At 62.2% G+C, this 21,264-nt stretch overlaps 1 protein-coding gene across 3 annotated transcripts in view; it reads left to right on the forward strand.

Moving 5' to 3' along the window:
- HTT (huntingtin) overlaps nt 1-12,965 on the forward strand; it is a 136,798-nt gene extending 123,833 nt beyond the window's left edge. For all 3 annotated transcript variants that reach the window (XM_082838801.1, XM_082838802.1, XM_082838803.1), the window contains 14 exons: nt 973-1,073; nt 2,028-2,182; nt 2,542-2,681; nt 3,078-3,160; nt 3,638-3,756; nt 3,868-3,997; nt 5,632-5,787; nt 8,042-8,232; nt 8,502-8,616; nt 8,756-8,969; nt 9,282-9,387; nt 10,951-11,113; nt 11,275-11,435; nt 12,235-12,965. In XM_082838801.1, coding sequence (XP_082694927.1) covers nt 973-1,073; nt 2,028-2,182; nt 2,542-2,681; nt 3,078-3,160; nt 3,638-3,756; nt 3,868-3,997; nt 5,632-5,787; nt 8,042-8,232; nt 8,502-8,616; nt 8,756-8,969; nt 9,282-9,387; nt 10,951-11,113; nt 11,275-11,435; nt 12,235-12,448 — 2,048 coding nt within the window. In that variant the 3' untranslated portion in view covers nt 12,449-12,965. The remainder of the gene's footprint in view (nt 1-972; nt 1,074-2,027; nt 2,183-2,541; nt 2,682-3,077; nt 3,161-3,637; nt 3,757-3,867; nt 3,998-5,631; nt 5,788-8,041; nt 8,233-8,501; nt 8,617-8,755; nt 8,970-9,281; nt 9,388-10,950; nt 11,114-11,274; nt 11,436-12,234) is intronic.
- Nucleotides 12,966-21,264: the final 8,299 nt, after the last annotated feature.

Below are 21,264 nucleotides of genomic sequence, written 5' to 3' on the forward strand. Positions count from 1 at the left end.
GCCTCTGGCCTCAACACCTGCATTCTTGTCACTTGTAGCCCTAGTACAAGTGACATGGCCACCTCCACCTCCAAGGTCACGGGTGGGGACGTTAGCGCAGCCCTTGAAACAATCGTTCATCAAACAGCACCTTGAGTGCAGCTTGTGACGATGGTGCTTGAGGGTGGCCCCTCAGAGATGCCTTCCCCGAGGGCTTGAGCGCACACACCCCCGCTAGATTACATTCTTTTTTGTGTGTGTGTGGTACGCGGGCCTCTCAGTGTTGTGGCCCCTCCCGTTGCGGAGCACAGGCTCCAGACGCGCAGGCTCAGCGGTCATGGCTCAGGGGCCCAGCCGCTCCGCGGCATGTGGGATATTCCCAGACTGGGGCACGAACCTGTGTCCCCTGCATCGGCAGGCGGACTCTCAACCACTGCGCCACCAGGGAAGCCCCTAGATTACATTCTTTTTTTACCTACTGTTCTTCTTGGTGGGGTCAGAGGGACCAGCGCTTTGACTTTTCTAACAGCTGTACTGAGGTGGAATTCACACAGCACACCCTTCACCCACTCAGAAGTGCAGTTCTGTGGTCTGGGGTGTACACTCAGTCTGGGGATGTGATTTCTGGAGGACTGTCCAACCCTCTGGTGAGCAGGGTAGAAGCGGCTCAGACCCCATTTGAGTGTAGCCTGCTCAGATGTCCCTTTACTTCATTGCGTCTACACAGCAGGGCTCCAGAGGGTGCCTCTCGCCGGGCTACCTGGGCTGAACTCAGCCTGGCCTCTTGTGTGCCTTTGGACCTGTGTGCTTCGGTCTCGTCACCACTGGGCTCGGCCCGCAGTGTTGCCGCGTCGCAGCGCTGCTGTGAGGGTCCAGGGAGCGGCTGTATGTGGCGCCTGGGCCAGTGAGAGCCGGAGGGCCCAGCTGCCACATGGCATCGAAAAGTCTGAGCAGCAGGGGACCCTCTGTCTAAAGTGACATTTGCATTTCTAGGGTGGACCAGCCGTACCCAGTTTGAGGAAACGTGGGCCACCCTCCTCGGTGTCCTGGTGACTCAGCCCCTCGTGATGGAGCAAGAGGAGAGCCCCCCCGAAGTAAGGCCGCGGGCGGGCGCCGGTGTCTGCTGGCCGGCGCACGGGCACTTGCAGCAGCTCGCGAGCCGTGCGTGCTGGGAGAGGCAGGGCAGCAAGCTCTTACTTTTCTGTCTCACCGTGTTTTTAAAAGGTAGCCAGATCATGTCATGACTGGTGTTCCAGAGCAGGAATGAGCCTCCCCAAGGTCTGGGTACCCTAGAATCGCGGCCGGAGTGCCTTTACCACAGTGCACTGCCCTTTCAGGGTCAGTAGCATTATGTCCTTTCTTGAAAATATTTTTCAGTTTTGTTTCTCAATATTCAGGGTACAGTGGGTAGCAACATTTCATCAGAATGAGAAGGCACGTCATAAAGGCCACACATACGTACCTGTGTTCATTTCTCTTGACCGTTTTGCGAAAATTTTATCAGGCTTCTTGGGGTATTAATGCATATTATGTTACTTTAATATTAATAAAAAAACATGTTCAGATAAAGCAAAGCCTGAAACATTAAGTCATGAGACACGTTTTTAATTCTGACAGAAGGTATGGTATGAACGCCCGGAAATGGCAGTTCAAAGAGTATGTATGTCAGGAATCATCAGGTTGTCTTTCACAGGTGTGGAACTAACAGGGTGTCATATGCAGAGTCCCTAAAATCAGTGAGGAAATTTAAGGACAGTTTCTTAAAAGTAATTCCTGTTTGGAGGTTTGTGCCTGTAGGAGACCTTGCTTTCAAAAGCAGCCATTTGCCCATCAGATTCATCTCAAACCACAGATGTGTGTGGGTTCTGGTGAACTGACGCAGACACAACAGGACCCTGGCTGGGAAGGCACATCCCTCTGTCGCACTCGGGGGGGGGGCCCGCCCTCAAGGCCACGTGGCTGGACAGCCACGGCCCGCAGCTTCTGCCCACAGGTGGGGCAGCGTTGTTGCCTGTGTTGTGACTTGGTGACGTGGGCTCCCCTTCCAGGAAGACACGGAGAGGACCCAGATCCACGTCCTGGCCGTGCAGGCCATCACCTCCCTGGTGCTGAGCGCGATGACGGTGCCTGTTGCCGGCAACCCAGCCGTGAGCTGCCTGGAGCAGCAGCCCCGGAACAAGCCCCTGAAAGCTCTCGGCACCAGGTTTGCCCGAGAAGCCGCGTGTCTCCAGGGGCGGCCTCGGTGGGAGCAGGGAGGCGCCAGGGTGCCCTTGCCTTTGCTGCCGGAATTAAAGACAGAAACCCCGTGCGGGGGGTGCAGACCCAAAGTGGCTGGCTAGCTGAGGCCTGATGACTCAGGCATGCGGTGTGGAGGGCAGATTCCGAAGGAGCTGACAGAGCACCTGTGCAGGGCCTGCGGACGGGAACCGCCCACAGAGGGTGTGGGCCTGGGGCTTGGAGGTGCCTGTGTTTCCTTGAGGCAAAGCTGGGGGAAGCCTGGCGGTTTCCACTTGTAAGATTCGGAGGAGCCAGATGTCCTGTAACCTTTGTTCTGAACCTTAGGTTTGGGAGGAAGTTGCGCATCATCAGAGGAATCGTAGAGCAGGAAATTCAAGCGATGGTTTCAAAGAGGGAGAATATCGCCACCCATCATCTGTACCAGGCGCGGGACCCCATCCCTTCTCTGTCTCCAGCTACTACAGGTACCTGTGGGGAGAGGGCCGGGTGTCCCTGGGACTTGCGGGGAGGACGGGTTGAGCGTGGGTGTCAGCTTATGCCCTGGGCCGGTGGGCACAGCTGGACAGTCCTGGCGCCGAGGCGGGGCCCCAGGAGGGCCCGTCCACCAAAGCTGTCGTCTGGGCTCCCAGAGGGCCGCCGGCTGGGTAGTCGCCTCCTTCGCGGCTACTGACTCTTAGCTTTTACACCTCAGCCCACAACTGGTTCCTGTTCAGAGTCTGAAGCTGGTCCGTTACAGAGAAAAAGTGATAATTCAGCATCGCCCCGCCGGCCCTGCCGGCTTAACGGGTTGTGAAGGGATAGAGCACCCCCGAGCCGCTCGCGGCTGTGCGGGCGGCACTCACGCGCCCTTGCTCCCGCAGGTGCCCTCACCAGCCACGACAAGGTCCTGCTGCAGGTCAACCCCGAGCGGGAGCTGGGGAACACGAGCTACAACCTCGGCCAGGTCAGTCCCCCAGCCTCCGTCCAGCGCGAGGCCCCATGGGGCGCGAGGGGACCGGGGGGCCTGTCGGGGTTCTCAAGCTCCTCCCCACCGCGCCCTCTGCAGAATAAGCATGGCATTCTGTTGCATTTGTGGGGGGCTTTGTTAAGCAAGTAATTCAGAGAAACGGGGTCCTCAAGTGACTGCCAGTGAGGACAAGTTTTGAAAAGAGGTCTCACATTCTGGTTCAGTTTTGTGCCGAGACCTCACGCAGATGTCCCTTAGGAGTGAAAGTGTCCTTCCCTAGAGGCTCTTTCCTTCCCTCTCCTCGGCCGCTCCCGCCCGGCGCTTCATCAGGCCCTGAGTCCTGAAGGCAGAGCGCCCGGCAGCCCTGCTGAGTGCCGGGGGCTGCTCGCCTCAGGGGCGCCGGGCCGCACCTGCGGCTCCGCGCCCCTTGCCTCCGGCCCTGAGCGTCAGCTCCCTGTCCTGTGCCCCTTGAAGGTGTCCATCCGCTCCGTGTGGCTGGGGAGCAGCGTCACGCCCCTGAGAGAGGAGGAGTGGGCCGAGGAGGAGGAGGCCCCCGCGCCGTCGTCCCCGCCCACGTCTCCAGTCAGCGCCAGGTTCCCGTCTGCCTTCTGTGTTCAAGCGCTCGGAGAGCTCTGATTAGTCACTTGACTTTCTGGGCTGTTTCTGGAAATGAACCTCTCATCTCTGTTGGGGGGACATTGCAGGAAACACCGGGCTGGAGTCGACATCCATTCCTGTTCGCAGTTTTTGCTCGAGTTGTACAGTCGCTGGATCCTGCCGTCAAGTTCAGCCAGGAGGACCCCCGTCATCCTGATCAGCGAGGTGGTGCGGTCGGTGCGTTTGCCTCCCCCCACCCCGCCTCCCGCCCGGGGTTCCCGGCCTCTGGGCGCCCGTGCGGGGACGCGTAGACACAGGTGGAGGATGTAGTAGTTCTGGAGCCAGTGAAGGAGTGGTTTCCGCTGGTCCAGTCCCTGGCAGCGACACCCGTCAGTCCAGCGGGGGTGTCGTGGGGATGGCACGTTAACCATAAGGTCTGAAGGGTCACCGTCCTTGTCCACGTTGTCTCCTCGGGGGCTTGTGACAGACGGTCCCCTGACCACCAACCCACCGACCACCCAACCACCAAATTGGCGCTTGAGAAGCACCAGTTTAGAGCAGTTGTTCCCCAGCTGTCGGCCAGGGGGTTTCTCTGCATCCTTGAGATTGGTGGGGACCCCAAGGAGCGTTGGTGTCTGTCGGTGACATCCATCCGTGCTTGCAGTATTGGAAGTCACATCTGAGAAGGTTTAAAAGTTACTTATTCAGTGCTGGCTTCTCTACGTCACCCAGGTTAGCCATCCAGCAAGGAGAGATGCCCAGTTACTGGAACCGTCTTCTTACCTGTGCAGCACAGAGTTTTTATTATTTTTACCGAGAGATGTCTCTTTTAGGTAAAGACAGACTTTTTTTTTTCCAAGTCTGTTTTTCTCAATACTCCTTTAAAGTTTTCTAAATTGTTTCATATCTGGTCAAGTTGAGATTTTTAAGAACCTCATTTTTAATTTGTAATGTAAGTTACAAATTGATTTTTTCAAAAAAGTCAACAAGTTTAAGTACTGCTAAAGAGCTTAAATTTTTAAAAGTTATCCATTTAAAAATAATAAGGATAACAGTTTCTATTTTAGAATAATTTTTTTAAATTAGTTCTTGTACGCTTTTGCAAATCTCTTTAATGTCTGGCTCATTAGAAGTCCCCTGAGGGGACTTCCCTGGTGGTCCAGTAGTTAGGACTCCACGCTTCCACTGCAGGGAACGAGGGTTCGATCCCTAGTCAGGGAACTAAGATCCCACATGCCGCATGGCGCGGCCAAGACACTTGTATCTCCTCTGCACTCAGTCTGTTAATAGTAAGTAATTCCTAGAAAATACCACTGTACAGTTGGGAGAGCACAGGAGAGAAAGGCAAGTAGGGTCTTAGCATTTTTAGGAAAATAGTTTTGACCTTGTGGCCCTGAGAGGCTCACCTGAGAAGTGCTCTTTTAGGTGACTTGCTGAGTGTCCTGCTGGCTTGTTGGTTCAGCTCACCTGGGGCCTCTGAGAAAGGGCCGACCCCAGCCTTCCCTCACGCTCCTAAGGAAAAAGGGCCTTCGTGCCTCATCAAAGTGTGTTTTTAGACGTAATGTGAACACTGAACGTTTCGGGGAGACAAAAAGAATCATCGCCAAAGCGCTAATTTCCGAAATGATCACCCATTTCTCCGTTCCGGGGCTTTGGGTAGCTTCGCCGACGGTGGCCTGGGGGTGGGTTCCCACGCGGCAGCAGTGTGTGCGTACAGGCACGAGGAGGACGTGCGGGTACAGGGCTACAGCGTAGTGTAGGTTTCCGGGTTTTGTTGGTTGCTTTTCCCGGTCAGGGCCCCTGTGAAGTCCCGCGTCGCGCACTTCCCATAGCGTAACTCGCCCCTTCCTGCCCGAATGTCCCGTCGCCAGCTTCTCGTGGTCTCAGACTTGTTTACGGAGCGCAGCCAGTTTGAGACGATGTACCTGACGCTGACGGAGCTGCGGAGGGTGCACCCTTCGGAAGACGAGATTCTCCAACAGTACCTGGTACCCGCCACCTGCAAGGCGGCCGCCGTCCTCGGGATGGTGAGTGGGAGGCGGCGTGGGGCCTGGGCGCGCGTCGCTGTGGAGCGCGCGGTGCTGGGCGAGCCTCGGCTGGGGCTCCTGTCCCCTGGTCCCTCAGGTTATCCCGGTGCCTGGCCCTGGACGGGCTCGGCTGTGCCGGCGGGGCAGCGGGGCTGGCTCCTCCTGGACGGTCGCCCGCGGCCCACAGCGCCCCACCCTCCTCCCCCGTGTGCTGCCGCCCTCCGTGCTCCCGGTCCCCAGGGCCTCCTCCCGGGGCCGTTTGTCTCTGACCCTGTGCTCCCACCCCCGGAGCTGGGTCCTGTGCTCTGTTCTGAGCCCGGGGCCCGGGCGGGCCTCCTCCTGAGCCTCGTAGCTGTGCCTCTAGCTGATCGGGACTCGCCACCTTCTGTGGCCACATCACCCCGCGGTACAGACGCAGGAAGTACTGACCGCGGGCCCGGCCATGTCTTAGAGCGTGTTAAAATAGCAGCCCTGCCGTTGAAGGCAAATAGCGTGACTCCAGGCCACGTGACATCCGCCGGTCACTGCTGTTTCTCACTCATGTCTCCTGGAATCCAGCTCTATGCTAGAATAGAGACTCGTTCCCTGAACAAACGCAGGGGTGGCCGCCGTGAGCCGGGCATTTGGGCCCATCAGCGAGGGGCGGGGTGGCACCCAGGTGCCTCTCCCACATCCCACACCCATGCTGTCTGTCCTGACTGCGCTGCCATTTGCGGAGCTCCCCCTCGTGCCCCACACACGCTGTGTACAGGCTGGCGGAGGTGGGGCCGCCGTGATCCCACCTGCTCCCGAGGAGGCCAAGGCAGGGAGCTGCTGACTTGCTCCAGGTCGCACAGGACGGGGCAGATGTGGGGTGTGAGCTGGGGTCTACGACCGGAACCCTGACGGTCCCCTCCTTCCCGACTGTTCCCCCATTGAATTTGTGCCTCCGAGCCAAGGCCCAGAGCAGGTACCGTTCATCCTGAGTGGCCTTCGGCCCTGGGGCCACCGTCCAGGGAACAGAAACAATGAGTCCCTTCCGCTGAGCAGACAGCTCTTCCAAGTGTCGGCCCTCTGGGTGTGGAGAGGGAGGGATGTGCAGCCAGGCTTGAAGGGGTCCTTTTGTCCTTGCGGGAGTTTCAAGTGCTGGGTCTGTTTTCATGGTAATTGTGTTTGTGCTCTGGCCTAGATCCCTGAGGTAAATGTTGTGTTGTCAGTAAATGGAACGGGTGATCGTGGTTTTCAAGAAGAGGCTTAGGCAGGATGGCACGGAACGTGGACTCCCGGCCGGTGTGAAGGGCAGCGCACTTTCCCTCAGGGCACTCTCTCTGCACGTCGTGGCCTGTGCCCCTGTGCCCCGTGCAGCACCGGCGTCCCCGTTGCCCAGTGTGGTGGTAGCGGTGCCCTGCAGCGGGTCCTGGTGGTGGTGGTGGCCCTGGGTGCGGGCAGGAGGGGTAGGAGTCTCAGCAGTGTCACGTCCTCGGGGGCCACAGGACAGTGCTGGGGGGCTGCCGGGCCGGGCAGCCTCTGTGGCTTTTGCAGAGCGAGACAAGGCCCTCGGCCAGCAGTGGCCGCCTGTGTCTGGGCAAGGTGGTCTGTGAAGAGCAGTGGTCGCCATCTCTGCCTTGTGAAGGGTCTTCTCTGATACAAAGCCGATCTGAAGTGCGGAGTGTGGTGCTGAGTGTTTAGGTCCCTACCCCTCTCCATCCTGCTTAGGCTGCTGAGGGAAACCAAGACCATTTTCCTACAAGTTAGCATAGGCTGCTGTGCGGGTCCCCAAGGCCACACCAGGAGGACACGCAGGGCTCACGTACACTCAGGGCTCTGATCCATCACAGCGAAGGGCCGTGAAGCAGAACCACCGAAGGGAGAGGGCCTGGGGGCGAGGTCCAGAGGAAACAGGGGCTAGCTTCCAGAGCCCCGTCCCGTGGAGTCACGCGGGCCACACTCCACCCCCAGCGACACGCTGTCCCCAGGGAAGCTCGTCAGACGCAGAACCGGGGCTCTCATTGCGGGCCCGCAGGCTCCGCAGGCCCCTCTGCCGGGCACACACCGAACTCCAGCCCCGGGGAGGGGGGAAGGGTGTCAGCACAGACACAGCAGGGGAGGCCCAGGGAGCCCCCCATCCCGACACCCCAGCTCCCGGACGCCAGCCCCGCACGCAGGCCTCGCAGAGGGCTCTGTTCTGCACACCGGCCCGACCGCAGCGCGAGGCCAGCCTCTCTCGGCGCCCCACGGCACTGTGAGGCTAGCCTCCGCGTGTGCTGCGCCCTAGGACAAGGCCGTGGCAGAGCCGGTCAGCCGGCTGCTGGAGAGCACGCTCAGGAGCGGCCATCTGCCCAGCAGGATCGGAGCCCTGCATGGCGTCCTCTACGTGCTGGAGTGCGACCTCCTAGACGACACCGCAAAGCAGCTCATCCCGGTCATCAGCGACTATCTCCTCTCCAACCTCAAAGGCACAGCCCAGTGAGTGGCAGCGGCCAGGACCTCCTGCTGCTGTCTCCCTCCAGGGCTTCTGTCTGACCAGAGGTGGGGGGCTGTGAGAAGTGACGTTGCACATTTCAAAGCGTATGTCAGCCCCCGGCCGTATCATGGGCAGGGGTCAGCAGGAACCCAGGCGGGCACCCTTCTCACAGGGACAGTGGCTGCGGTCACTGAGACAGGAGGATACCACGTGCCATCAGGCGGGAGTAGCCACCACGCGTGGCTGAGCCTGGCCCTTGTCTCGTTCTCAGCTGCGTGAACATCCACAGCCAGCAGCACGTGCTGGTGATGTGTGCCACGGCCTTCTACCTGATTGAGAACTACCCTCTGGACGTCGGGCCGGAGTTCTCCGCATCCATCATACAGGCAAGCGGGAAGGGGTGTGGGCTCCGTGCTCTGGGACCTGTGCAGCAGGGCCCGTGGTGGTTTTCATCTGCGGGAAGGTGCGTGAGCGACAGGGGGCCCGATGTGCCTCTTTGACTGGGAGGGCTTCCTTCCTGTCCAGATGTGTGGGGTGATGCTGTCTGGAAGCGAGGAGTCCACCCCGTCCATCGTTTACCACTGTGTCCTGAGGGGCCTGGAGCGCCTCCTGCTCTCCGAGCAGCTCTCCCGGCTGGATGCGGAGTCCCTGGTCAAGCTGAGCGTGGACAGGGTGAACGTGCACAGCCCGCACCGCGCCATGGCGGCCCTGGGCCTGATGCTCACCTGTATGTACACAGGTGAGCAGGGGGCCACCTGTGCCCGGCGGGTCAGTGCCGCTGAGCTCCGGACGCACGGGACGCAGACCACAGGCCCCTCCAGTTCTCAAGGTTGCAGAGCTGTGCGGGTGTCGGAACCCCGCCTGGGAGCGGGTCTGCAGACAGACCCCTGGGCCCTGTGTGGCTGGGCTGGGCCCTGGGGCGCTGGGGGCTCTCGCCACCTGGTCTCAGATCATCTCTAGGTGTTTAGTAAACTCCTGTGTGAGTTCCAGGCCCTGTTTACAGAGCCTGTCCAGTTTTACAAATGAAAAGAACTGACCGGCTTTGTTTCAGGAAAAGAGAAAATCAGTCCAGGCAGAACCTCAGACCCCAGCCCTGCCGCCCCTGACAGCGAGTCAGTGATCGTGGCCATGGAGCGTGTGTCTGTTCTTTTTGACAGGTAAGAATGGAGCCTGCCCTGCCCTGCCCTGCCCTGCCCTGGAGCGTTAGCCGGGAGCTGCTGCTTCCTACACACCCGCTCTGCTCTCAGCCCGCCTGTGCCCTGAGCGCGCTCGCGCTGCCCTCGGGCTCTGCTCCAGCCGCCAGTCCTAGGACCCCAGCGCCCTGTCCCCAGTGCCGGCGTGTCTGCTGAAGGCGAGGGGCGGTGCCGGTCATGTGGTGGTGTCGGGAGGGCCTGTACTGAGACTGGGCGTGCAGCCCTGGTCGGCAACGGGACTGGCCATCAGACCTGCTGCCTTGTGAGAGGAGCCTTGGAGCCACGTTTGCAGTGGCTCAGAGGCTTCGGTAGACCGTGGTACAGACTTAAATGACAGACGTCTTTGAGAGCCTGCCCCCGACGTGTGTGCCCTTGTGTCCAGGACTGGCTCAGTTTGCGGTCCTGCAGAATGGGTGAGGGGGCCTAGTCCGGCTTTGCCCCAGGCCTCCTGGTCCAGGCAACATGCTGTGTCTGTGGCCTTGGGGCAGCCGACTCCGCACCACTCAGCCTGACAGGTCTGGTCAGCTCGGTCAGCAGGAGGCCATTTGGGGTTTCACAAGAGCACACTTAGCAGGACTTTCTCCGTCTGCTCTGGCCAGGTGAGGGGCTGTGGGAAGCTGAGCGCGTGGGCTGTTTTCACGTTGAGCGTTGAAAGCGTTTACAGTCATTCTTCCCTCGCATTCTTTGGGCCCCTCCACGGTGGGCAGAGCCGCCCACGCAGGCCCCTGCCCACGTGGGGCTTGCATTCCCATGCCTGCTGGTGGGATAAACGCTTCAGCCAGTGCAGTGCCGGCGTTCAGCCTGACCACCCTCCAGACACGCGGGGGGACGCTGGCTTGACAAAGCTGACTTTCAGTTGTGAGTGTCGCCCACGCTGGGCAGCGGCTGGCGTCTGCAGGCAGGTGGGACAGGCACGCCTGGGCCGGTTTCTGGGTCCCTTCTGGTGCTTCAGTCACACATAGCCTTCCTGTACGGTCGTCTCTCGGTGCCCACGGGGGTTGGTTCCGGGACCCCCACGGATTCCAAACTCTGCTGATGCTCAAGTCCCTGGCACAAAATAGTGGAGAGCACTCCGCCTCCGTGTCCTCGGGCTCTGCCTTCACCCAGCCAACCGCGGAGTGAAATGCGGGTGCGGAACCCGCGGATACGGAGGGCCAGCGGTGTGTGCTAACGGTACGGTAGCGTGAGTAGCCTGCTGGCCGCCTGCCCAGCTGGCACCTGGAAGGACGCTGCCCAAGATGCCCGCTGAGGGTGTGTTGAGGGGAGGTGGCAGGAGGGCACCAGGGACAGGCGGGAGAGAAGGGGGCCTGGCGAGACGCTGACAGGTTCCAGGAGCGTGTGGACACTGGTGAGGACAGGCCCGAACGAGGACGTGGTTCTGTTACGACTGACTTAATTCCCCCATAATGCCACTGCCCCAAACCATTTCTGCTTGTTACTCCAGGACCCCTTTTTGGCTTGGGGGCCCCCGCGCGGGTGGGGAGCCCTGGGCAGGGCGAGGCTCTGATCTGTGTCTCCTCCCTGCAGGATCAGGAAGGGGTTTCCCTGTGAAGCCAGAGTGGTGGCGCGGATCCTCCCCCAGTTTCTAGATGACTTCTTCCCGCCCCAGGACGTCATGAACAAGGTCATTGGAGAGTTTCTGTCCAACCAGCAACCGTACCCGCAGTTCATGGCCACCGTAGTGTACCAGGTGAGGGCCCAGTGCAGAGGAACCCCCAGACCAGGTGCCTACTACCCTCTGAACGTGTCGGCCCCGGGGACTTGCCAGTTCCTCCCCTTGAAGCCAGCCACCACTCTTCCCCCGAAGCCGGTGTTGACGGGGTGGCCCCCTGGGGCTCTCTGCCCTTGCAGGTGTTCCAGACTCTGCACAGCACAGGGCAGTCGTCCATGGTCCGGGACTGGGTCATGCTGTCCCTCTCCAACTTCACGCAGAGGACTCCGGTTGCCATGGCCATGTGGAGCCTCTCCTGCTTCTTTGTCAGCGCTTCCACTAGCCCGTGGGTTTCGGCCATGTATCCTTCCCTGGGTCCTGGGGCCCCGCGGGACGTAGCACTCAGGGGCAGCACTTCCGTCCACATCCAGGTTGACGTTTGCGTTAAGGTTTTGGAAACCTAAGCTCTGCAGAAAGCCCAGGTGTCAAGGTGTTGTTTACCTTAAGCCCCAAGAGAGTAAGCCGTGGACAAGGAAACAGAAAACCATGTGTTCCCCATGCTGAGCGGGAGGGGTGGGGGCGGGGCCGGGGCGTTTCTCTGAGGAGTGTGGGGGAGGGACCACCCCCCCCACCCCCCACCCCCACCCCCCCCCACCCCCCCGCAAAGAGCTCCTCCCGCCCACTCTGGTCCGTGCAGCTGGGTGTTTCCCTCGTGCTGCTTCTCTTTATTCTTTGTCACGTGCCTCATATCACTCTCTTGGGTAAAAGCTTAAGTGAAGATCCAGTTCCCACCCCCAAGATGCTGGCTGCTAAAGGGACGTTTCCCTCCTGTCAGCCGCCCCCTAAGACAGACCGCAGAGCCTCGGAGCAGACAGCCGTCCTGGCGCTGTCAGCGGCCCTGGAGGGCGGCACGGCTCTGCCCTCGGCGCACGGGTGCCGGGCCAGGGAGGTGCTGCCCAGAGGAGCGCCCTCCGCGGGGGGCTCTGGCTTCCCGCAGCCAAGGTGGGAGGCAGCTGCCACCTCCACCCCGTCCGCGGCTTGGCTTGGCACTCGGTGCTCCCGGGCCGTTGGCAGACCTGTGTCGGGGCAGGGGTTCCCGGGGAGGACGGGAGGCAGGTCCCCCCACACTTGCAGCCTTGCGCCCTTAACCGCCCTGCCAGCCTTCCCCACGTCGTGAGCAGGATGGGCAAGCTGGAGCACGTGGACGTGCACCTCTTCTGCCTGGTGGCCGCGGACTTCTATAGACACCAGATAGAGGAGGAGCTCGACCGCAGGGCCTTCCAGTCTGTGTTCGAGGTGGTCGCGGCGCCAGGAAACCCGTATCACCGCCTGCTGGCTTGTTTGCGGAACGTCCACAAGGTCACCACGTGCTGAGTGCCCACGTGGGCGGAGGCGAGGTGGCGCCAGGACTCGGGGCCCCGCCTGCACCGCGTGGCTCGGCCTCACCGCGTGCAGGGAACGTGTGCAGGAATCTTGGGGGTTGGGCCTGAGTCCTTGCAGGGGCAAGAGCAGCCGTTGCTGACCCCCGTGCTAGAGCTAGCGTTAAATGCCAGTCGCCGGTGTGTGCTTCCTCACGTGCGGCCTGTTCGCTGTCACCGGGTCCCAGCTGCTCCCGCCTCGGCTCTCGCAGGTCGGCCGTTAGCCCCTCTGCTGTCCCGCAGGCGGGAGGTGATGCCACGGGCCTCCCAGAGCACCCCCCGCATCTCCCCAGTGAGGCACGGGGTCCTGGGGTCTCGCTGGCTCCTGCAGGCCTGCGTGCCGCGCTGGCATCGGGCCTGGGTGGGGCGGGGTGGCTGGGAGCACGATGGCCCGCGCCGTTCTTCCCTGTCTCTGTTTTCTTCTCAGGATTTAAAGTTTAATTATATCAGTAAAGAGATTAATTTTAAGGTAACTTTCTATGCCCGTGTACAGTCTGTGCATTGCCGAGTCTGTGCTGCGTGTCACGGCCTCCGAGGAGGTCGACGGGAGCCCCTCCCTCTCCCTCCACGAGACTTAACTCTGGCGTTCCTCTCGCCCAAGCCCTAGTCCCCCGACACGCCGCCCTTTTTTGTGCATTCACGTTTAGGGAGGTGTTGGCGTGCAGATGTCTGACCGGGAGTTCCCCCTGCCCCCTTACGAGTTGGGAAGGTTCCCCCGTGGCTGTCCTGGTCGTGGGCAGTCAGCTCTGGGGCACAGATGGCTCTCAAGGCTCTCCCACTGGTGACGGGCGGCTCCTGGGCACTTAGCCGACCAGGCCGGCCCGCCTGGCCGTGAGCAGCCTCCGTCCTGACCAACACTGTCGTCCCCCCGCTCCTGTCCTGACTGGGGCTGCGCTCTACCCAGGGGCTGGCCGACGGGTGTTGGGATCCGAGTCCCCCGTGTCCCTCCTGCACAGTGGGGCCCAGAGGCTCGCCTGGTCTGGCAGCCCCGAGGGTGTAACAGCGTTAGTTGTCTGCGTCCCTCTTGGTCAAGAGCAAAGCTTGGAGTCCTGGCAACTGCTTGAGAAAGGCCCAAGCACGTCCTCAGCTCCCTTTCAGTCCATCCACGGGGCCTCCTTTCAGCACAGGCGGGTGCGGATCTGTGCCCACTGGACCAGTGGTGGGGCAGGAATGAGGCCAGCCAGGGCCGCCACTTCTACCCCAGGCCCCGGCCCCTGGACCAGCTGTTTCTGGGCCCAAAGCAGCCACATCATCAAATGCACACGAGGCGTGGACAGTCGAGTGCCCTTGGCCAGGGGCTGGTGGAGCGCTCACGGGCGGGGCTCTTCAGGTCCCCAGAGGCAGCCAGTCATTTGGTCACCGTCATACTGGCCAGTTTGGTCATGAGCTCAAGTGCAGTCAGGTTTGGGGTGTTTCACTGGCAGGTGGAGGTGACTGTGAAGCTGACTTCCAGAGTCTGCCAAGGGGAGGAGTCCTTCGGTGCACGGTCAGCTACCCTCGCGTCTGTGCGACATCTCACCATGGCGCACACAGCTGCGGGCGCAGACCCAGGCCGCTCCCACCCCCAGAGCTGCCGTGGTTTGAGGCCGGCTGGGGTCAGAGTGTGCGGCCAGGGGAGGCTGTGGGAGCCCCCCCTCAGAGCAGCCCTTGGCTTTTCCTGCCTGCCCCACCAGCGCCCGGCAGAGGCCTCGCCCGGCCAGGGCGTGAACAGTAGAAACGGGTCAGAGGTCCAAGTAGGACCTTGGGGAGGATCTCCTGACTCTGAACAAAAATTGAGAAAAGTCACCACTCTCTCTCCCTTTTCACTTTGGACTCCCACGTTATTTCAGCAGCTCCGAGATAGACGCATCGCAGGCTGACGTTGTCCCTGCTTAGATGTTTACGCTTGTTAGAAATAGCACTGTGAATGTAAAACTGGGAACCGTTCCCCTTAGGAGTCATAGCACCGGGCTCAGCTGAGTTTGGTGGGTCCTCCTTGTTACCACGTGACCTGTAACAGCCAGTGCTTAACGAGGGGGCTTGAGCCCAGCTCTGGCCCTAGGCGCCAACCCAAAGACTTGCCGGTGTGCCCCCGAAGTGGATATGAGTTTATGAGTGAGATCGCTTTACCCGTGGATGAGTACGTGTGTAATGTGTGTGTATGTATCTGTATTCATCAAGACACAGACAGGCGAGGCCTCTAAGAGTGGCCATCAGTTCCCTGTAGAAGCCGACCTTCCTTAGACCTGCCCTGTGGAGTCGGCTGCATGGGGTCATTAAAATCCCACTGAGAAAACAGTCCACCTTGTCAGCTCTCTGCAGAAGGGACTGACGTTCCCAAGTTCCTGAAAGTCTACGGCGAGCACCAGTCCTACTGCCAGTCCACATTCTGTTGAAAGTATCGTTGATGTGATCGTCAGGTTTGTTTTGTTTTTTTGGGGGGTGTTTTTGTTGTCCTGCTGGTGACACAGGGAAGATCTGAGTGAAACCAGCGTAGGGCTGGTGGGCGATGCGCTTGCGCGCCTTCTCGGAACCGTGCCTCCCGGGGCGGCCCCGGGCCAGGCAGGGGCTCTGCAGCCTCCTAGTGCCCTTTACCGCGGGCTCTCCCACTCCTGCAGCCCTGTATCCTCTCAGGAGGAAGGAAGACGCTGAGGCGCCTCCAGACACCCACAGCGTGGCATCAGAGGAGGCCCTGAACCCCAGAGGGCCCCCTTCGTGGCCGGGCGTCACTGCCCAGCCCTGGGGCGCGGGCGGCTCATCCGTGGAGCCTAGGGGAGCCCCTGCTGTCGGCGCGGGTTCACGGAGCTGCGCTCGGCCGTGCCGCAGGGAAACTCCTCCGGGGCCGCGTGGCGTGGGCCACTTGTCTGTGGTTTGCAGGTGTGGACTCGGTTCCATCTTGATAACGTCTCTTCCTGGCACGTGGCCTCGCTTTGTCCCTCTGCGCCGTGGCCGAAAGTGTAGCTCCCGGCCAGGGTGAGACTCAGGGCCGTTCTGCCCGCTGGAGCGACAGGCGGGGATGCGAAAACCACCCCAAAGGCCACCAAGGCTCGCTGAGGAGCTCGGGGTGCCCCCGCGAGGAGGGGACCACGGGCCTGGGCATGCGCTCAGCAGGGAGGGGCCGCTCAGGTGGCGGTGACAACCGGAAGGGGCCTGGAGGGTTCGGGGCACTCTTCCCCTGTGCCTGGCACTTTCTAAAGCAGCTGAAGCAACCCACTCCCCTCGAGCGCATGTGGGAGCATCTGGCCCCAGACAGTCACTGCAGGGTGGCCCCTGGCCCTGGAGGATTGTGGCCGTCGTGGGCCTGCCGAAGGTGGTTGGGCTCTGAGCTCAGTGGGGCCGCCTGCCCGTACTCGCTGCCTCGAGCCGCGGCGGAGTGGCCATCGGCAGGGGTTTGAGCTCATGCTGCACACGCGGCCGCGAAGGCTGCAGCGGTTCTGGTGGACTCTCCCAGGGGCCGTGGGGTTTCGCCCGGAGCCCTACCCTGGAGGGGCGGTCAGGGCTGGCACAGGTTCTGGGGGGCTCACTCGGGGGCCACGACCTGACTTTTGAGCCCCTCACGGTCTAGCTGCCCCTTCCGCCTCATTGGCCATTGGCCCCCCGTGCTCCTGGGCGACAGCGTGAGGCGATGCTGCCCTGTCTCTTTGAGCCGGTGAGTTCTTCCCGCCTGAAATGCTAGCTCCTCCTGGAAGTCTTCTCCACTCAGCTGAGTGGGCACCGTCCTTCCCAGCCCCCGGGAACCCCAGTAGTGAGCGTCACAGTCATCTCGGGGCGCTGGTGATTGCCCACCAACCTGCAAACACAGAGACCCTGGGCCGCGGGCTGCCCCGGGCAGGCGCTTCACAGTGTCTGCTGAAGTTCCCCCAGTTCTGGGAAGTGGGCGGCCCCGAGCCCGACCGTGGTGGGGGCCCCGAGAGACGGCCGAGCACGGGTGGACTGGCCCCTGCCTGTGGTCACAGCCGTGTGACCGCACACGCCTGCAGACAGGGTGTTGGGATGTGCGCAGGCGCCGCAGGTGTGGGCAGTGTCGGCAGGAAGCTGCTTGGAGAGCGTTTAGCTGCTGGGCCTCGTGGACGGGCCGCACGGGTTCGTTTCCACCTGAGTTGCTCTACGCGTTTGGGAAGAGCATGTCGCCTCCACAGGTGTGTCTCCTCTGCGACACACCTCCAGGGCCCCTTCAGCTCACCCTTCAGAGCTGCCTAAGCTCTACCCGCCCCTCCCTGGTCCAGGCGAGGCAGCCAGACCCTGGCCGGCACACCTGGTCCACCTGCTGTTTCCAGAAAGGAAATGCCCCCAGATCCCCTGGAAAGAAGCGACGGCATGTCCCCCACTCACCCTCGAGCCACCGTGCACAGGTGCCCTCGGTAAAGGGCAAGACCCCTCTTGTCTTCAGAGGAAGCCCTTGCTTCCTGACCTGACACCTGAGAGCCCTTCTGGGTCTGGGGGTGCCCGGCCCAGCCTCACCCCTCAGGGTAGCCTGGCCATGGGCCCAGGCACCGCCGCACGGGGCATTCTGCCAGGGCCCGGGGCCTGTGGGCACAGGGTGGGCCTGCTTTATGGGGTCACCAGGGCTCTTGGGAAACCATGAGGGTGTCCTGCAGTTTCCACGAGCTTGGGGGCCTCAACGGCCTGGCTTCTCCGTCTGGACGGCTCATCCCCACTGGCCTTCCAAGCAGGAAACCCGGGGTCCGTCACGGCCACGTCCTCTAGGGGCCTGACACTCCCAGGCCTTCACCCTGTGCTGTGGATGGGACGGACCCCTGGCCAGGCCTCCACTCACCCGGCCCAGGGTGTGCTCGGAGGCTGGCTGGCCCAGTGGAGCCGTTGGGTCGGGGTTGGGTTCTGCCTGCTGAGGCGGAGGACTGAAAGTTACGGTCTGGGCTCCCGTGCACACGGGGAGAGGATGGTGGTGCCGGCACGATCGTCGCCCCCTGGCACCAGGGAGTCCATCCTCCCGACCTGACCTCCTTCAGCTCTGCCCTGCCCGCGCCCGGGCCTGGACCCATCTCCCACACTCCCTGTGCTTCCCTGCCTCTGCCCAGCTGGGGGGTCTTCCTCGGCCAAACCCCTGCCTTCGGAGACGGGCTCAGCTCACCGCTGCCTGCTCCCAGGAGGTGCTGGAGGCCCCTGAGAGATGCCCCTTCCTGCCCTGAGCCTCCGCGGGGGGAAGCAGAGGCCTGTGCCGAGGTTCACAGCCCTGCCCAGCCGAGGGCACGTGGGCCCACCCGTGGGGCCGCGGGGAGCTGGGCCTGCCTTCCCCACCTGCCTGGCTCCTCCTCGTCCTTGGACGCCGAAAGTGAGGGCTCTGCTTCCGGGAGCGTCCCCCGGGCCCCCCTCTCCAGGGCTTCCGGTGCCCCTGAAACCTGAGAAGAGACGGTTGGAGCCCAGCCTTTTACCCTGACTCTCCTGGACGTTTGGCTGGAGGCCTAGCAGGGGGCGTAGATGCCTCCTCCGAGCCGCCTGGCTGCCAGGACCCTGAGCACGGGCAGCGATGCCTCGGGCCACAGCTGCCCTGCGGAGGCATAGGGACCCGCTGTCCTGGGGTTGCCCAGGCCGGGTGCCCTGGGGCAGCAGCTTTTCCTGATGACGATTCGCCAGCCCCAGCCAGGCCAGCACAGGGGCCTCTGCCCTCTCCCAAGGCTCCAAGGAGGGTTTGGGTGGGGGGAGGGGGGGGGCCGTGGGAAGGGGTCCCAGGGCCTTGGAGGTGCAGCCTCCAGCCGCATGTCTGGCGGTGGGTACTTGTCCAGAGAGGACGACTCCTGTGCTCTGAGCCCCACTGTAGGTGAGGACAGGGGCTGGGGGCAGGGGGACGGCCCAGTCACAACCTGAATTGGTGGAGCTGGGTCTGAGACCCTGAGCCGGCTTTGCCTGCCTCTCCCTTGGTCCCCCTGGCCCTGGTGCTGGGATGCACTGAGGCAGCCCTGCTCTGTTCTTGGAGTCGTGGTTGAAGAAAGGTCCCCCTGGAGGATGGTCAGGGTTGGCACAGGCTCTGGGGGACAGAGAGCCAGCGCTAGGGCCACTTGGTAGGTTGAATCCTTCATCTAGGGCGGGGCGGGGGGGAGGTTTCCTGGAGGAGGTGGGACTTGCGGTCACTGGTTCACTTGGCAAGCACTACTGAGTGCTCTGTGCCAGGTACCCAGGCCGGAGGAGTGCAGCAGTTGTCAGCCTTCCTGGGCGGTGCTGTGTGGTGTCCCTGTGTCCCCAGAGAGAGAGGGGCCTCCACCAGGAGCTGATGGCAGGCCCGGGCCCTGACCCAGGGACCCCTGCTGCCCTCCCCCTCTATACTCCAAGCTCTGACTGCGGGGGAGGGAGGGAGCCCCAGCCAGCCCACCCCATCCTGAGCACCTCCCCTCCTTCCGCCTAGTGCTTCAGCCTGCCTCGCAGGGTGTCAGAGGGCGAGCTCTGGGCACGTGGGTGCGGGGGGGGGGGGCACCTGGGCGGAGACTCGGGGACGCCTCGCATCGCAGGCTCAGCTTCCCTGTCCTGGGACGGCTTAGACCAAGAAGCTCCTGTCATAGTCAGGCCCGAGGAGGGTCCTCTGTTGAAGGTGGAGGTTTTCGGCCTGGACTTTGTGAGCCCTTCCCCCCGAGTTCAGGCCACCCCAGAACCCCGAGGATGCCAGGCAGGCTCACGGATGGGCACGCTGGCCCGTGGGCCTGGGGGTGGGGCGGGGGCACCACGTGGCCGTTGCGGCCCGTCCAGCCGGTGTGAGGGCTCTTGCTGGCAAGCCACCTGCTTGAGTTTTACCTTCAAAATGTTCAGTCCCGATGCCTTAGGTGGCCCTTCTCTCTGAAGCCCCCGCAGGCTCCACTGCTCTGGTCTTCTGCCCGGCTAAGGCTTGGTCCCCTGGCCAGTCCCAGTGGGCACTCAGTCCCTAGGCCCTGCCGAGGTGGCGGCCCATCCCCAGCCTGGCTCTCAGGCCCTGCTGTCCTGCCCTCCCCGTTACAGCCCCACCACCTCTCACTGCCCGTCCTGCACGTGCTCTGGGCCGGGCGGCCTTGCTGCCTCTCTTGGCCGGTCCTTCTGCAGAGCTCTCCTTCATCCTACGCTGCACCACCTGGCTGGTGCTGGAGGTTCATGTCCCTGTCCCCTGAGCCTCAGTCAAACACTGGCGGAGGCCTGCTGAGGGTGGGTGGCCGGGGACCCCAGCCAGTGCCAGTGGTCGCTTTGTCCAAGGTCAGCGTTGAGGGGCCTCTTAGGAGAGCCAGGGAGCAGCAGGGGCGTTTTCCCAGGACCATGGGCAGAGGAGGCGTGACGGTGTCCTTCACGGGGAGCCTGGCGGCCACTGTACAACACAAGTCAAACCCAGTCCCGAGCCAGCCTGCCTGGGTTCAGAGCCCAGCTTGGCTCCTCGACCACAGCATGACCTCACCTTTGTCCCTCAGGCTGTTCATCTGGAAAATGGGAATAACAGCAGTGCCAGCCTCCCTCGCAAGAGTGCCGTGAGGATCAAAGTAGAAGACACAGACGTACCAGACGTACTGCACTTACAACAGTGCCCAGTCGCCTTAGCAAGCGTCACAAAGCTGGAAGGCAGAAAATAAATGGCTGGCTCAAGGCAGGTCCAATTTGCAGGAGGGAAAAAGGGAAGAAGGACCAAAGTGTATTGAATAGGAAGACTTCAGAGAGGAGCTGATGCCAGAACAGGGTTTTGAAGAATGAATAAGAGTTTGCCAGTAAGTCCGAAGGTGAAGTCTAGGCAACCTGCTGGGAAGGGAGGGGATTTACTTGAGGTCAGTCCTTCGTTCGTTCACTCCTTTATTCAGCAAGGCTTCCCCGAGCTGTTTCCTGCGGGGCCGTGGGGTGCAGGAGCAGCCGACCCAGCCGAGTGGACCGGGCAGGTCTGGGTGTGGATGGGGCTGATTGATGCAGGGCGATCAGGGCTGCGGTGGGGCTGCCCATGGTGGGAGGGATCCGCACCACCCGCTCCCAGCTACTCTCTGGCCTCAAGCACTGTGCCGGCTCCTCAGCCCACCCCACGTGTCACCCAGGCCAGCAAGCATCCCGCCTGCGAGGAGGGGAGCAGGCAGACAGTGGCCGAGCCAGCGGTCTGCTCGGGGCCGGAGCCCTGCCCCCGCCCAGCCTGGTGGTGGTGGCGTTTGTACCGTAAGCGTGAGCGTGTTGGCCGGAGGATGGCTGTGTGCAGGGCATGCAGGTGGGTGGGTGTTGGTGCACACACGTGTCTCTGCGGGTCCCCAAGAGTGTGTTCCTGTGTGAGTCTCCCCATCTGTCTGTCTCTGCCCCTGCCACCCCTCTGTCTGCCGTCTCTCCTCCTCTGGGTCTCCTCATTTGTTTGCACCCCAATGCCTTACCCTGGGCCCTCTCTGGGCCCCCGCCTGTGTGAGCCGGGGCGGGGCAGAGGCGGGGGCTGCGGCCTGGACCCCACCTCTCAAGAGCCCGGTCTGCCCAGCGGAGGTGCCTCGTCCGGTGGCCTGGGCCGGCCAGCCTGGCGACAGGGCTGGGGCGCGGGGCTGGGCCGGGAGCCCGGGCCGCCGGTTTGGGGTCTGGCTCGCTCACTGCAATGTTGATGGCCCGTCAGGGCGGCCCTGATTCCTGCGCTTTCAGTTAAAAGGTTTCTGTTGTTGTAGCTTATGCAGTTGCTCTGTTGCTATGGAAACGTGACATCAAAATGACGTTTCCCGTTTAAAAGCTTTTAACTAAATTCCTGCCTGTCAGATGTAGGCCCCATTTTGAGCGAGGAGCTGCCTTCCAGGAGCGGGGCTCCCGCCGCCGTGGTGCGCAGGCCCCACGCGGCCCGGCCCGAGCGCGCTCTTTAACCCCGCAGGTGACCCCGGC

The sequence above is a fragment of the Leucopleurus acutus genome (assembly GCF_964270905.1).
Source record: "Leucopleurus acutus genome assembly, chromosome: 4".
Lineage (NCBI taxonomy): Eukaryota > Metazoa > Chordata > Mammalia > Artiodactyla > Delphinidae > Leucopleurus > Leucopleurus acutus.